The sequence below is a fragment of the Talpa europaea genome (assembly GCF_964194135.1).
Source record: "Talpa europaea genome assembly, chromosome: 11".
NCBI lineage: Eukaryota > Metazoa > Chordata > Mammalia > Eulipotyphla > Talpidae > Talpa > Talpa europaea.
The window spans coordinates 36,051,377-36,067,033 of record NC_140078.1 but is presented as its reverse complement, the minus strand read 5'-3'; the positions used below and the strand labels follow the sequence as shown (position 1 = coordinate 36,067,033).

Genomic DNA, 15,657 nt, shown 5'->3' with positions numbered 1-15,657 from the left:
TTTAATATTAAGTGGCAAACATAATTTTGCTAGATTTGATCATGGAGAAGCTTTGTGTTATGAAAATTCCCCCAAATTTCCAGTAAGGTTTCAATCATTCTTTCATTGTTTTATTTATTTATACATAATTTTGCTCTGATCAGTCTGGGGATGTATTGTGTTTCAAGTGTGGGGCAGTAGCTGTAATGATTACTCAGGTGAGCTCTGATACCCTATTTTATCTGTTAGAGCAGAGTCAGAATAAGCCATAGAAGCCTCAGGGCCTTCTTCACTCAGCTGCTTTCCTCTGTTGCTTGGTTGCTCGCCTTTGGTAAGCCCCTAACTTTTTTGGAGTTACTTCTTATCATGTGAAAATACTGGCTTTAAGCTGAGGGTCTTCCTGGAAAACTCAGATGCTGTTAAGCCATTATAATTATTTTATAGACATACTTTATGTTTTCAGGTACTTTCATATTGTTTTTAATTGCACAGAAGAAAAATAGCTCAAAGTTTATAAACATCATAAAAAGAAACATTTCCCCCAAACTGTTTTCAGAAATAAAAGTCAAGAAAATCATACAGAGTTTGGTCAAAATACTTTGGACACAAAATTAAATTCTGCCATGCCTAAGTCCAGTCTGATTTCAGCAAAGCCCAGCTGGTTATTATCAATGGGCCACAGTTGTGAAATGTTCAAGAGAATGATAGATAACTTGTATCATCGACAAAGGTTCTTTTATGTTCTTGTTGATTTTGTTCTCTTTTTATCTATCACATTCATCATCAATCTTTTATTCTGAGAATTATTCTACATACAAACTAATCCATAGGAATTGGCTTTTGCCTCCAAAGTAAGAGTGATTGAAGGATAAATATTGGCAGATTCAGTACAAATTATTTTGCAAAAATAATGCCTGTAATAAATATATTTAATAACTTTCTTCTATAGCCCGTAATGATAAAGTTGGAGTTTAAAATCCATGTGTACTCTTGTTTAATTGCCTACCCTTTTTCTACCTGGTCACAAAGAGGACTCAAGATGTCCAGAGACTGTTCCACAATTCTAAGTGCTTTCTATGTGGTTGTATCTCATGGATATTAAATGCCAGCAAAATGAGTCAGCAGTAGTCACTTCCATAGCTTAAGGTGCATTTTTTTAGCTCCTAACATATCTTTAGGATGAATGAAAATCTGTGAATTAGAAACATACACTGACTCCCTTCCTCCCAGAAGTCAAGTTACTGGCAGAGAATTCTTACACTTTCTGTTGTTCATATTGATTTCTCACTTCTTGGGTCATTTTCATCATTGAAACAGCCTGTGGAATCTTTGCCCACTCCTCTGACAGTTCTTTCTCTAAATGTGAAATAGGCTGGGAGACTGATATTCTTGTCACTTACGTTTTTACTGATGTGAGACTTGGAGTGACAGTGTCACAGGGCCCTTTTTCACTGGTGATTTCCAGAAGGTGAGATGCACTAGGAGAACTGGAGAAGATGGAAACGAAAAATGCCATAATTAAGGACAAGCTCCTTCACAAATCAGTTCCCTGCACAGAACTGATTTAAACCTTATAATAAAAATATAGATCAAATCATTGCACCCTGGGAGCATCTTGGATTCTGAGGGAGACCTTCAGTTCCCTTTTGCCGGAAGGATGTGCAAATATGAGAGCAGACCTTCTCCCAAAGTCTATAATTTAATAGCCTGAAGAAAATTGTTTTTTTCTTATTTCCATTTACTCTTATCATTTCCTTAGAATTATTCTTAAACTTGGTTATGTGGGTGTTTTCTTCTTTCTTAGCAATAGTGGGCTGGTTTCCTCTCCAGGAGTGTGTCATTAGGGTTTGAAACCTAATCTAATATCTTATACCTCCATGTGTTTAATTTCCTTTTCCCAAACATCCATTTATTTGGTTACATTGTTCAGTAAAGTCATCCTCTTTATTGTTACCAGGTTGTGACATTTACTTTGAAGGATTCATTTATTTGGGGTCTTAAACAGCCCTAGAATTTAAATTTGCATTATATTGAAAGACAAACAAAATCTTTGTAAAAATGATGTATGGCTTTAGGCTGTAGCTGGCATTCTGCTCCTGTCTTGATTATTATGGAATTCCACCCATTTATGTAGGATTATTAAATGCCAACCCAGCCCACCTATGGATTATCCCAGGGGAATAAGTACCAGGAAAGATGTTAAGGATGCAGAAGTGCATCAGCACCCCTCCTTCCAGAGATGCTTCTCCCTCGACTTCTGCAACCCGCTTCCTCCCTGCCCCCCTCCTCCATCTCCCTTTTCTCTTCCTTTACCTCTGCCCATCCTCTCAAGTGGGGGGGGGAGGGAGCTCCCAGCATTCCATCTCCCCCTTTTCTCTTCCAAGATCATCTCCAAAGCCATGACTCATAGCTCTAATCTCCAGTCCAGGCCTCTCTGCCGAGAGACAGCCATCTCCTATTCTTAGACACCTGCTTAGGCCCTGCGTAGGCCCTGCATAGGCCCTTCAGATTCAACTCAACCCTCCACATCAGCACCTGCATCCTTTACCTGATCACCTAAGCCCTGATTGCCTAAGCCAGAATTTCAGCTACCTTCTCTCTCTTTCTCTCACCGATAGTGAGCACCTGTGCACTTGCTGGGTCTACCCCCAAAAGCAATACTGCAACTTGATGCCTCCTCTACCTTCCCCTCACCATTACTTTCTTGAGACCCATGTCACCTCTCTTTCTTTTTTTTTTTTTAAATAGAGGCATGTTTTTTATTTATTTATTTGTTTGTTTGTACATGGACTGGGTACAGTCAGAAGTGCGGGAGGGTGAGAGAATTCACCAGAGCCAGAGCAGGGAGCAGAGCAGGCAGAAGGACCGAAGTACACTGCTGAGGGGAGCAGCGGGAGGCAGGAGAGGTCTGCGTGCCATGTGGGACCCTCCTCCGGTGGCCGGGGCGCAGCCGGGGATCGAACCGGCACCACAGAGGCCTCGGGCAGCTTCGCACCCAGTGCTCAACCGCTGCGCCACCGGGGAGGCCCTCACCTCTCTTTCTCATGAATTTCCCTTCCTTTAACCTCCTTTCTAAACCTTTCCACAAATGCCCGTTGCCTACCCCATAATCTCTTAAATATAGGTCAAATCTTGCTGTTTACCTGTTTAAAAACCTTCCATGATTCCCAGTTGCTTGAAAAACATGGCTGCTTCTCCAACCATGAGGGACCCTTGCAATCTAGCCCAGACCATTGTGCCCCCACAGTGGTCCATTCAGTTCATGGATACTTACCACCTTACCTATCTTTCCAGGTAGGTTGTAAATGCCATCAGGGGCAACACTGTCTCTTTTCCATCTTGATCCTTCCAGAACTGCTCCTCTTCACAATGTCCTCCATGAATAAATGATCCAGCAGCAGTGCCTGGAGCCATTGTCTTCTGTGAGACCACCTTTCCCATTTGTTTCATTAGAGTGATTAACTAGGACATATTTATTAGAAGCCCTTTCCCATAATACATAGCAAATACCAAGAGGCATTTGGGGGCAATTTTTCATTGAAAATTTTTTTTTAAAGATTTATTTTTATTTATTTATACAAGCACTGGGCACAGTGAGAAGCGTGGGAGGGTGAGAGAATTCACCAGAGCCAGAGCATAGCAGGCAGAAGGGCCAAAGTACACTGCTGAGGGGAGCAGCGGGCGGCAGGAGGGGTCTGCGCGCCATGTGGGACCCTCCTCCAGGGCCGGGAAGCAGCCGGGGATCGAACCCGTGCTGCAGAGGCTGCAGGCAGCTTCGCAACCCAGCGCTCAACCGCTGCACCAGCGGGGAGGCCCTTTCATTGAAATCTAACCATTAAAATTTGCCCTTTCAAATTGAGTGATGCATGGTTTTTAGCCTGTTTACCAGATTGTGCCACCATCACCATCATCCAGTTCCAGAACATTTTCATCACCCCTGCTCCAAAAAAAGCTTTCTCCCCCAGGCCCAAACAACCACTACTTTTTTTTTTTCCCTCTATCAATTTGCTTCTTCTGAACATTTATAAAAATGGAATCATACAATATGTGGCCTTTGTGTTTGGCTTTCACTTAGCACAGTATTTTCACAGTTCATTCATATTGGAGCATGTGTAGTACTTCACTCCCTTGTATGGCTGAATAATACTCCATTTTGTTTGCATATTTATCAGCTAATGGACATTTGGGTTATTTCCATTTTGGAGTTGTGAATAAAACTGCTATGAGCATTTGTGTGCGAGTTTTTGTGTGAACATGTATTTTCTGTTTTCTGGGCTATATACCTAGCAGTAGATCTGCTGGATCATATGCTTAACTTTTGAGGAACTGCCAAACTGTTTACCATAGTCACTGTGTCATTCTACATTCAGACCAGCAAGTAGGAGAATTCTAGTTTTTCTGCATTGTCACCAACACTTCTTGTTCCTCCTTGTCCCTTTGATTATAACCATCCTAGTGGGTGTGAAGTTGTACCTCATTGTGGTTTTGATTTTGGTAATGACTAATGGTGTTGAGCACTTTGTCGTGTATTTAGTGGTGATGTGTATAATTTTTTGGAGGAATGTCTATTCAAATCATTTGCCCATTTTTTAGTTAGGTTATCCATTTTGGGGGGATCTTTAAGAATTCTTTATATTCTAGATATGAGACCCTTATCTGATAAATTATTTGCAAATATTTTCTCTCATTCTGTGGGCTCTCTCTTAACTGTCATGACAAAGTCCTTTGAAACACAGGAATTTTTTTTGATGGTGTCAAATTCTATTTTTTATTTGGCTGCTTGTGCTTTTGAGCACAAGAGCTGTCTGAGACCAATTGGCATTTTCAAGATAGATCCTTTGATGAGGGATCACTGTTAAAAGCATTGCCCCAAAATGAAAATATGCTATTATCATCCTCTATTTCAGAGAGTACTGATAGTGGTACCAACAGAAGAAATCAGCTCATTCATTTCCTAGTTTTGTAAACTATTCTTAGCTGTTCCTTCTCTGAGCTCAAATCTCTGTCACTCTGGTTTATCTTTTCACTGGGTTTTGAATACATCTGTGGATTTATTTTAAGCATTAGTTTTGGGGTAACAGTCCTTGATCCACGGCTGTCTTAAGTAATCTCATTTTCACCAGGTTTCTTGGAGCACAGTACCTATTCTTGGGTGCACAGTGTGCCCACCCTCTCATCTGTAACACTTTGTTCTGTGCTCCACTCCTGCATTACTTCATTTCTTCTTCCCTCTAGGTCATTTACATCACCCTGAGTGACCCTTCTCTGTTAAGAGCATTCTCAGAGATTCTGATCTTTTCAAATTTGCAGGTAACCTTCTAACCTTTCCTGCTTATCCAGAATGTATGTCATTCTTTTCTGAAAATATGCAAATCAACATGGAATACCTTGGAAAGTCCATTGATTGAACATATAGACTCAAGTTATCATTGATCCGGTTAAAACTTGAAAGACACTCTAGACTATCCTTAGTACCCTTGGATCTTCTAAGGGAATTCTAAACACCTAGGAGTGTGCCGCTTCCTTGACTCAGCCTACTCATGTCTCCCATGACTCACCAATGAGTAACTGTGACTGTGACTTTTGAAAATTACTTGAATTGGTTGTGCTCCCATTTCTGAGCAAAAAGACAGACATGGGACATGCTCATGAGGGGTCAATGTATTGGAGGTTTGTTTATCCTAAAGCCTGGCCCGGTGTTCCCCTAGCTTATCCACTGTGTTCATTCTGCAGGGTGAACCCATAAGCCCACATTGACGAGAGCAGGCAGAGATCCATGTTGATTGTGCTTGTGTAGTGGGCAAATGCTTCATTATGGTTCCACATAATTCTCCTAGCTGCCCATTTTACACATAAAACAACTGAGGGTGGGGGTAGAGCAGCTTGCCTGCCTCCCAAGCTGGTGGGAGAGAGATGAAATTCAAATAAAAGCTTATCTTCCTGCAAAATACAAGCTCCTTCCTGACTGCATATTGCTACTGTTATTTCTAAAAAGTAAAACAAATAATGAGAATAAAGTTGGGGGCTGGATTTAGATCTAAAGGCTCTTGCAATGCAGCAGTTTATTTTGAGTGTCTTGGAAAGTTCGCTTGATGATTTTGATAAAATGTAACTAGCAAAGACAATGCAGGCTCTTCACTCAAGTAGAAGAATAGTGATAATTGATAAAATTCTTATGTGAAAGTGCATACAGATTGGGTCATGAAAGAAACGCAGAAATAAGATGGGTTTCTAGTTAGTAATGTGACTGTTCTCTGGATTCAGTAATCCAGGGTCAACTTGCTTTTAAAAAAAACAAAGTACTTTGGTTTTTAATAAGGTAATAATTCAAAACAGAACTGAAGTTTCACATTTATTGGTGGACTTTTTTTAAGAGAACAAAAGAGCAGTCTCTACTATTGAAAATGATACTAGATTTGTGACCAGATGCCTCTCTAGCCGCTTGTTTTCAGTCAAGGTCACTGACCAACCATTGCCCGGCATTATTCCAGTAGTCTGTTCATACCTTAACATGTCTTACTTGAGAGAAGAATCATATAAACCTTTTGATGTCTAAATTAGAGATTACTTTTTGTTACAGAAAGCAACCAAATGAAAACCTAAGGATGTTAGGTAAGAAAATGTCAAGTGACACTGCTCCTAATTTGCCCTTGTTTGGAGTTCTAATAAATCCAGTTAAAATTCCAGGGCTTCAGGGCCTCCCTCGTGGCACAGGCAGTTGAGCGCCATGCTGCAGAGGCGGGTTCAATCCCGGCCTGCCGGCGGGAGTCCCTCATGGCGCAGCAGACCTCTCCTGTCTCTCCTGCTGCTCCCCTCAGCAGTGTATTTCGTCAGTCTGCCTGTTCTGTTCTCCACTCTGTCTCTGGTGAATCTTCTCACCCTCCCGCACATCTGGTCTATACCCTGGTTCTTGTATAAATAAATAAATCTTAAAAAAAAAAAAAGATAGAAAAATTCCAGGGCTTCGTGTTTTAGTTGTTTTTTTTTTTTTTTTCCTAGCTACTAAAAGAAATGATTTTTGGCACCCACAAGCAACTTGGCTGTTTCTAAACACTGCTGGAATTGGGGTGTTTGTTTTCTCTTTGTCATGGTGTTTACATGCCCTGGCTTGGGCCGCAGTGAAAACGCATTTATGATCCCCTGGTCTCACCCAGCTCCTAATGGATGTTTGTCTAAATGACAACACCCAGTTTAGCACTGTTAATGCTTATGCAACAGTACAGGACCTGCCCGTCAGGGGGCGGGTATGTGTGCTGTGTGTGACAGTTGGGGGCATGAGTGGTGAGAGCAGAAACCTCCTCTGAAGTAAACACATCCTCCTTTCGCATCCAGCTCTAGAAGCACCTTTTTGTGCTCTCCAATCCCTCCTTAATTTAGGAGTCAATCCATAAATATTCATTAAATCAGAGAATCTCAAAACTTGATCATTTTCCCCATAACCCTAGTACTGGACTTGCTCTCAGGAGCCCAGATTTCTCAGCCTTGACAAGGACAATCTTATGACAACCAGAGAGTGTCATCCAAGGTGAAAAAGACAACTGCTGTCTGGGGTCACTTTATATGGACTTGTACACGGCACCCTTTGCAAGATTCATGGTGAGTTTGAGCAGCACAGCAGCCATTCTTCCAGATACGTAGCCTCCATAGTGTACTTAGCAAAATGTATTCCCATTTCTATTTTGTTCTCCATTGTCCCCAACACTGTATGTGGATGTGTTGGACGCAGTGGGCCCTTTCAGGAAACAGCAGGATGATTCCAGGCAGAGCATGACAGGTCTTTAGAGGGATGCGCCTGCTCTAACCCAGGCCCACAAGCAGACTGGGGCTAGAAGGGGGAGCCATGAATTGAGCATTGACAGCGGGCCACGGCTGTCCGAAGGCTCAGGTGGTTGTCAGACATAAGTTTAGCTCAGCTCTTTGAGTAATTTGTCACGCCTCGCTCGGCCCCTGCTGGGCCAGCACGTGCCAGCTTAGTGTCAGAGTGCCTGTTCGCCAGACGGCCACTCAGGCCTAACGTCCTGCTGTTCCCTGGACCAGCGGCTTGCTGGGGCCATGCATGGAGGGCTGAGTCGTGGCGACAGCCAAGTGCTGTACAGAATAAGCGTGTTCATAATGAGGCGTGCATGGCATTAGTGGGTCCCTCTAGAATTGGGCCTGAACAGGCGCCTCTCACTGAGCCTGTTCGTTAAGGCCAGTCACAGTTCAGCTCACAGTCAAGTAGCCAATTCAGGCTCAGGCTGCCCAGGCCTTGGACTGTTGTGACCATCTATAGAAAGGATCAGAGAGGCCACTTTTGAAATATTCAAACTCATTTTCCTTTTCAAAAGTTGCAGAGAGCAAGCATAGGGGGGATTTCTAGCACAGCACCGCCCAGGAATGCTGCGGGTTCTGTGGGTGACCCAACATGGTGACTTCTAGTCGCACGTGAATCTTGAGTGCTGGAAATATAGCTGGTGGGACAGAGGAGCTAAAGTTCTACTTTTTTATAATTTTTAATTAATTTGAATTTAAAATGAGCAGATCCCATGTGGTGGTCGCTGCCACAGTGGCCAGCACAGTCCAGGATGCCTCTGGTCTCTCAGTGTGAACATCTTCCTCTCAGTATAATTGGGGGAAGGGAAAGACGACCCTGCATTGATAAATCAGCGTGAAAGGAAAATAAAAATGTTTTCCTATTTTAAAACACACGCCCTACTAAAAGCATAATAGTCTCCAACTTTTATTTTTAGAGAGGCCATTTTGAGAATAGTATTAAAATACAGTAAGAAATGCTGGGATCACGTTTGTTCTTCTGGAGCCAATAATAAACGGAAGGTTCAAATAAAATGAACTGATGGTGATCTGCATCCCCTGTGTTCTTGGAGATGGAGCATGATTTTCAAAATAACAAAAATATGTCCCTTAACTTTTGCATTGATAATAAGGAAAGGGAAAATGAGACATCATGCTGACTTCCCCAAGTGTTAATTCATAAAGTCATAAGTGCGGTGCCTCCATCCGCTGTCAGATTGTTCTGATGTTATCCTGTTATTGGAAGTGCATGATTCACCTTCTGAGGAAACAGAAGCCACACACAAAAGGGGAAGATTTGCTTTCTGCCCTGTGAATGGCTGCCACACGCAGGGGTCCTATTAAGACAGCTGGAAAGTTGCTTCAGTGTGTTACGCTTGTAAGTTTTATTGGTGACTGGTTTTTGATTACACATTTGAATGCGTGTGTTCCAGACTGCAGTTTTAATTAAAAGGCAATAGTCTTTTTTTTTATTGCATTGTGCACTCTCTGCTAGAGTCTCCCACTTATTAGTTCTTCTTTTTTAATGCTCGTAGCCAATCTTAGCCCCCTCACAGCACACCTTCCTGGCCTCACTTCTTCCCAGTGATGTGTGTTTTCTCATTTTATTTAAAGTACCTGCACCATTTGCCCCGCCCCTTCTTATCAGGCTGAGAAGAACCAGTAACTGGGGAAAGAAAAACTCAACATTGTACCCCACTCGTCAGTGGAAAGAGATGGTAGAACAATCAGCATTTCTGCTGGTTGAACTCAACCTTTAAATGTTTTGATGCGATTCTGTAACTATTGTGTATATATTGATTTACTGATACTAGTGTCGGATGCAGTTGTACTCTAAGAGGAACGGGTCTCAAAAAGTCAGAATTTTACCACTTAGTGATGGATGATACTTAATTCTCTGACAGGAGGTGAACGAACTTACAAGGTACATTTCCCCACACACACACAACCGCAAAAGTTGCTTGACTGTGTTGAAAACAAAGTGAATGTCATTGTTACGTGTGTCCCCCTACACTTGCACTTGTTTCCTTAACCAATTACTGCAGCTACGAAGAGCGAGCTCTGTACCTCGAAGCAATAATTCAGAACCACCGTGAAGTAATGACATTCGAGGATTTCGCAGCCCAAGTCTTTTCTCCCTGTCCCAGCTACTCCCTCAGTGGAACGGGTGAGTCTACATTATTCTCCCCTCACGCGTTTAAGATGCACTCGAGCAGCAGATGTACACCTGTTTTTCACAGATAAATGCTTGCAAATTTAAGAAGAGCATTCTCCCTCTGAATCAACTAATGAATATCAAAAGGAATGATGACATTCATTTTAATTTGTTTTGTATCCGAGCTGTTCACTCGGTTCTTTTCTTCAGCTATCCTGTTAACCTCCGAATCTAGCAAGGTTAATGAACTTTTTCTCAGTAATGTGCTCGGGTTCATTCAGGAGTGTGGATTTCTTGCTGAGCTGGGAATATGTTGTTTAAAAGCGGTGCCCGAATCAGTGCTTACTTATCAAAAAAGAGTTCCTCACAGTCGAAGCCGTTGCTACTAATGCTAAATGGGGATTAGGCTGCCAAGATACTCGGGTCAGGGATTAATGCAGGAGAAATGGAAGGACAGTGTCCCCTGGTCCATCATTACAGCAGTGCGGCGTGCGCGCTTTCTCTCTGGAGTGGCCTGTCGCATGGACAAGCTGCCGGCCGCAGCAGCACCTGGTGTGGGCTCAGTTCAGACACTGGTTTACAATGGTTTTTATTTATTACACCCATGGAAAATTTCAGAAATTTCCATGAATTTCCTTATTTTTAGGTTTTACTCTTTTATATTGACAATTTGAAAACAAAACGTGTGCTGCCACTTAAACTGATTATATGATTACTGTGGGGTTTTTTTTTCCTAAAGAATAGAATTACTTGTAAATTTCTGCATGTAATTACAGATTAATTGCCTTTCAGAGAGTAAATGGGATATTTAGTCAATGCATGTTGAAATTCTCAATGAGGGGCTTCCTCCTCCTTCCACTGATGCAGACACAACTGTTAGAGTGCTTAATAGATTTCTAACCTGTGTCAATTGTCTCTGAACACTGCCCTACTTCTCCTATTCTGACTTGTTAACAAATATCTTACACGCAAAGTGGAAAAAATTAAATTCAGTGAAATAAATCACTTACAAATAAAATCAGCCATGCATCATTGTTTAACATCGCTGGCTTCAATCCTTGCCTCTCCGAGCTTTGTTGGGAGATAAGAGGGAGAGGCTTGCACTTGCACAGAGAGCCAGGAGCACAGGCAGAAGGCCTGGGAGATAAGCAAGCTGGCCGAGGTAAGGGAGCCGGTGTGATTTACATAATCACGCCTCTGCTTCCTGGTGAGGCGTCAAGAAACACAGGATGGCCTCTATTGATCTTTGTTGAACTGGAATATCTAAACAACACTAGAAAAGCTTATAACTTACGGCTTTGATTAATGTTTCTTACATTAAAAAAGTAGAACAGCTGTGAATTGAATTCTTTTATACACTCTGCCAACATTCTCTCTAAAACCAAAAAAGAAAAAAAAAATCAGTTTCAAGGGAAATAGACATTGCATACCAGTCTGAGTAGGGATTTAAGTTGTTTCTGATTTTTAGGTGAAAGAACATGAAGGATCTGTAGCAAGCCACTTTTTAAAAGACCTCATTGCGCTTTTCCCCATCCTTATGAGGTGTTGGGAATTAATTTTTCAGTGCAGGATTTTTTTTTTAATCTTAAGAAAACGTTTTGTTTCTTACGATTGAAAGAAATTAAATAATAACTCGGTGTTTATATTCCTTACCTGTTACATTCTTAAGTCTCTTGATTAAGATGTTATTGAGATAAAAATTGATGGACTTTATTTTCTATGGGTATTTTAGCCTCTTTATAAATTGTTTCAAAAAATTTCTAATTATTTAAACCAATTTAAGTGAGTTAGTGTATAGGCAACATCTTAAGTTGGACTCCAGGAGTAATTTAAGTTTTTTACGGCCAGCTGTTTAGGAAGGATTGTGACATCTTCAAGAACATCAAATTTGCCAGTCATTTAACAGATAAAGGTTCTGACAGTTAACAAGAGTGGGCGTTGGGAACTGTTAAAAGGGAACATGAAATCAAAGGTGGGACATCAAAACAAGTGCTAGTCCTTCCTTTTTAAAGTTATTAGCAGCAGTATTCCATTTCACAGCATTCACGGTTTGAGCTATTCAGTGAAGAGTGGTAAAATTTTTTACACACACATCACATGAACCCATGAATATAATTTTAAGTCTCTGTGTAATATCCTGTTATGCTTTGCTCACAGCAATGACTAGGAAGGACCTAGAAATGAACTTGATTTGAACTGAAATTTGGGGGCAATACAGTGAGGGTGGAGCATTTCTGTACCACACATGTACATTTTCATAAGCACATCCTCCTCATCTATAAACACCTTTGTTAGAGTACCCCCATCCAGCCCTGTCTCTCACAGATAAAAACATTTTTCATTTATTTGGTGTTCTTTTTTTTTTTTTTTTATTTTCTTGGGGCAACTATTGTCAAACCCAGATGAGCCAGCCAGCTTAAACTAAGAAACTGAGGTGAAGTCTGCTCTTCCAAGCAACAAGCCAACTAGAAAAATTGACCCTGAGCAGCTTAAGCTCCCACAGTACACTTAGGACCCAATCAGGTCATCTCAGCCAACAGTGTCATCAGAGCAAGGCTTGGGATACTGCTCACTTGCATATACACAATCTGAGAAATTAGGGCTTCCCAGATTTTCTTTGCATCCTGACAACAAGGGCTTTGCTGTTAATGCAGCAGGAGAGTAACCTGAACACTGTATCCATTCCACGCTCTATATGAGGCAGCAGGCAGCCTCCATTTCTAGAGGAAAGACCTCTACTACCAGCCTTTAAGTACTTGGTAAAAGAAAAAGACGTGCTCAGGGGAGTGATCTGTGTCCAGAGATGCCACTGTTGGAATATGCCCTCTCCTAAGCATCCCCTGCCCCAGAGCTATTCCTTGTTACCAAGGTCTCCATCAAGGGCACACTGACGAAGCAAATATACTTCTTCATGAGTCACTGTCAACCACTGATAAGGTTGTAGAGCCTCTTGTTGTTGGGCTAATATGCTGGTGCCCAACATTTTAAAAATAGCTTTAAAAATCTAATTGATCAGTCAGAAATATTGTATTAAAACACCACTTACTTCATCAAATCTGTTCATCTATTACTTATATTGATGATGCCCAGAGTATAATAGGTATTTGAGCTGTTTTTATTTCTACCAAGGCTTGTAGTTTGTCCTCCTTTATTGATTCTTTCCTTATTGACCAGCAATATCTAAAAGGTAGCCAGTGTTAAAATGCCAACTGCAGTTAACATACACATGAATGTCTAAGTATATATTTATACATATATATATATGTATATATATATATGTGTATATATATATATGCAGTTAGCATACACACCATGTTAGGGAGTAAGTTTTTGTTTTCAAACATGTTTCCAAGGAAGGGGGGGGGGCAGCAGGGAGGCCTCTAAAGGGTTAACTGGAATGGGCACCCTCCACTGCTGGGAGGGACTGATGTAATCACTGCAGCTCACAGCCAAGTGCATCTGTTCACCATGAGGTCATTCTTCTGCATGCTAATGATTTGGAAAATCAAGTCTAATGTTTGACATTATCGAAAAGGATATAAATAGTATGAATCTTTCCTTTTTGGAAGCTGCTCTTATAAAACAAAAAAAAGAAAAAAAAACTTTAGCTTAGAGTTGATTTTTTTTCCAGAACCACTTTAAAGGTTGTGTCTGGACCTTAAAATCTTGGAGGAATCCACTTATGTCTATTGACAAATGAATCCCCATATCATTATTACAGTCACAGCTCACAGTTTGGTAGTAGAGGACTATAGGTATGTCTCATTTAATATCTCATTTTAAGAATTCCTAAGTACCTTTGTCAGAAGTTGACAAAGATGGATTTTTCTCAAAGAATGCCTGGACCCAAGTTAAATGAATGGTTCTTCTGAGTATACCAGAATTGGCAGCATATGCTGAAGATGCCAACACTGTTTATGGTTCCTTGCTACTTTAATATTGCTGGAGGGAGCCAGCAGAGGGAGCACAAATCTTTGTTTATTTGTTAGCTCTACATAAACACAATATTTCATTTCTCCAAGATATGGTCAGAAACACTTTCTCCTTCATGATAGGCTCAGTTGTATAGGCCCCAGGATTTAGAATAAGTGGGAGAAAATTCCACACTTGGTTCCATCAGATTCTGCCACTTTTAATGTAGGTCATATTTGGAGCTTAGACCAGATTAGTCTGAATCTGTCTCAGGACACTGTGCCACTGCCACTATTGTACAGAACTGCACGCTTTCATCTTCACGCAAGCATGGCATGGGTACCCTGTTGGAAAGGATTATTACGCTTACCGTCTTAATAAAAAAAGACTTGTAATTCGTTCTGCAACATAATCATTATACTACATTCACAGAGAGTATCAGAAGATTCTGCCAGGTGTCACTGGGTCATTCCAGCCAATAAAATCTCGTACAACTGAAGACACGTTACATGTTGGTCCTAGAGTGGATCTGAGGGGGCCTCTCTGGTGGCGCATGGGGTTAAGATGCAACCTATGAAGCTACCCGCAGCCACTGAACCATGAGTTCGATCCCCGGCCAGGGAGCTACCCACATGGCACAGCAGACCTCTTCTGACTCGCCCGCTGCTCCCCTCAGCAGTGTATTTCAGTCAATCTGCCTGTTCTGTTCCCTGCTCTGTCTCTGGTAAAGACCCCTGGGCCATACACTGTATTTGCATGGGCCAGGATATAGTAGGCTTGTCAGTGTGCACACAGATCCTGCCATGGCCATTTCACTGGACCATTTAAGTTAATCTCCAGAAACCTCACAGTGTTGCCCCTAACTCTAACTACCCCCCCCCCAAATTTTCCCCATTCATTCAAAGGGTGGTCATATTATAGATTCATTCAATGGTCTCTCTCTCTCTCTCTCTCTCTCTCTCTCTCTCTCTCTCTCTCTCTCTCTCTTTCTCCTCTTCTCTCTTCCTTCCTCTCTCCCCTTTTCCCGCCCTCCTTGTTAAAGTGGGCTTAACAAAACTTTCCTTGATAGCATTTTTTATGTATTCACCTTCCTTATGAACTTGCTGGAAGAATTTCATCATAGTTGATGAGATCTACACCAGAGAATACAGAACTATAAAGGACTTCAGAAAATATCAGGTCTAACCCCTTCACATCCATTTGGAGTAAGGTGAAGACCAAGCTGTGAAGGGACAGCCAGTGGAAGCGGGCAGCTTGGCAGTGGATCACTTTACCCCACCCCCTCATTCTCCCTCTTTTTCCACAGTCAATGTAGGTATTAGTGATGCCCTGTAAGATCCCCCAACTTGGTCAGCTGTCACGAAATACTTTTAGTTATGTTAATCATGGAGTTCCTCAACAGTGAGTTAGAAGAGAGTTTTTCAGTCTTTTCAAACCACTCACGTCGCTGAGAGGAGAGCGGTACACACTGTCACAATATGTTCTTTCAAAAAAGCCTGTTCAAGAAAGCTGTACCTTCCTCATTGTTGTCCTGCAAAATGTCTCCATGAGATAAGAATTAAATTTACCAGAAACACAGACCATGGGAACTTAGATCACCAGAACTTAATCTGTGATGTCACGGCCCCTGGTTCTTTGAGTCAAGGTGGTAGTTTATGCATCCATCAGTCTCACACTTGTGTCGTTGGGATGATGTCTTTGGTTACCTAGCAGTTGTGACTGCAGGGTCCTTTAAAGAGTCCCCCCATTCTCCCTTCTACCAGCCTCATAGAAAAGATGAGGAAACTGAAGCCCAGTATGTGCAGGAACTTAATTTGGGC

At 41.6% G+C, this 15,657-nt stretch overlaps 1 protein-coding gene across 1 annotated transcript in view; it reads left to right on the top strand.

Moving 5' to 3' along the window:
• RALGAPA2 (Ral GTPase activating protein catalytic subunit alpha 2) overlaps positions 1-10,014 on the top strand; it is a gene marked incomplete at its 3' end in the record, with an annotated part of 286,220 nt that extends 276,206 nt beyond the window's left edge. The window contains exon 38 of the mRNA XM_084248454.1: positions 9,816-10,014. Coding sequence (XP_084104580.1) covers positions 9,816-10,014 — 199 coding nt within the window. The remainder of the gene's footprint in view (positions 1-9,815) is intronic.
• Positions 10,015-15,657: the final 5,643 nt, after the last annotated feature.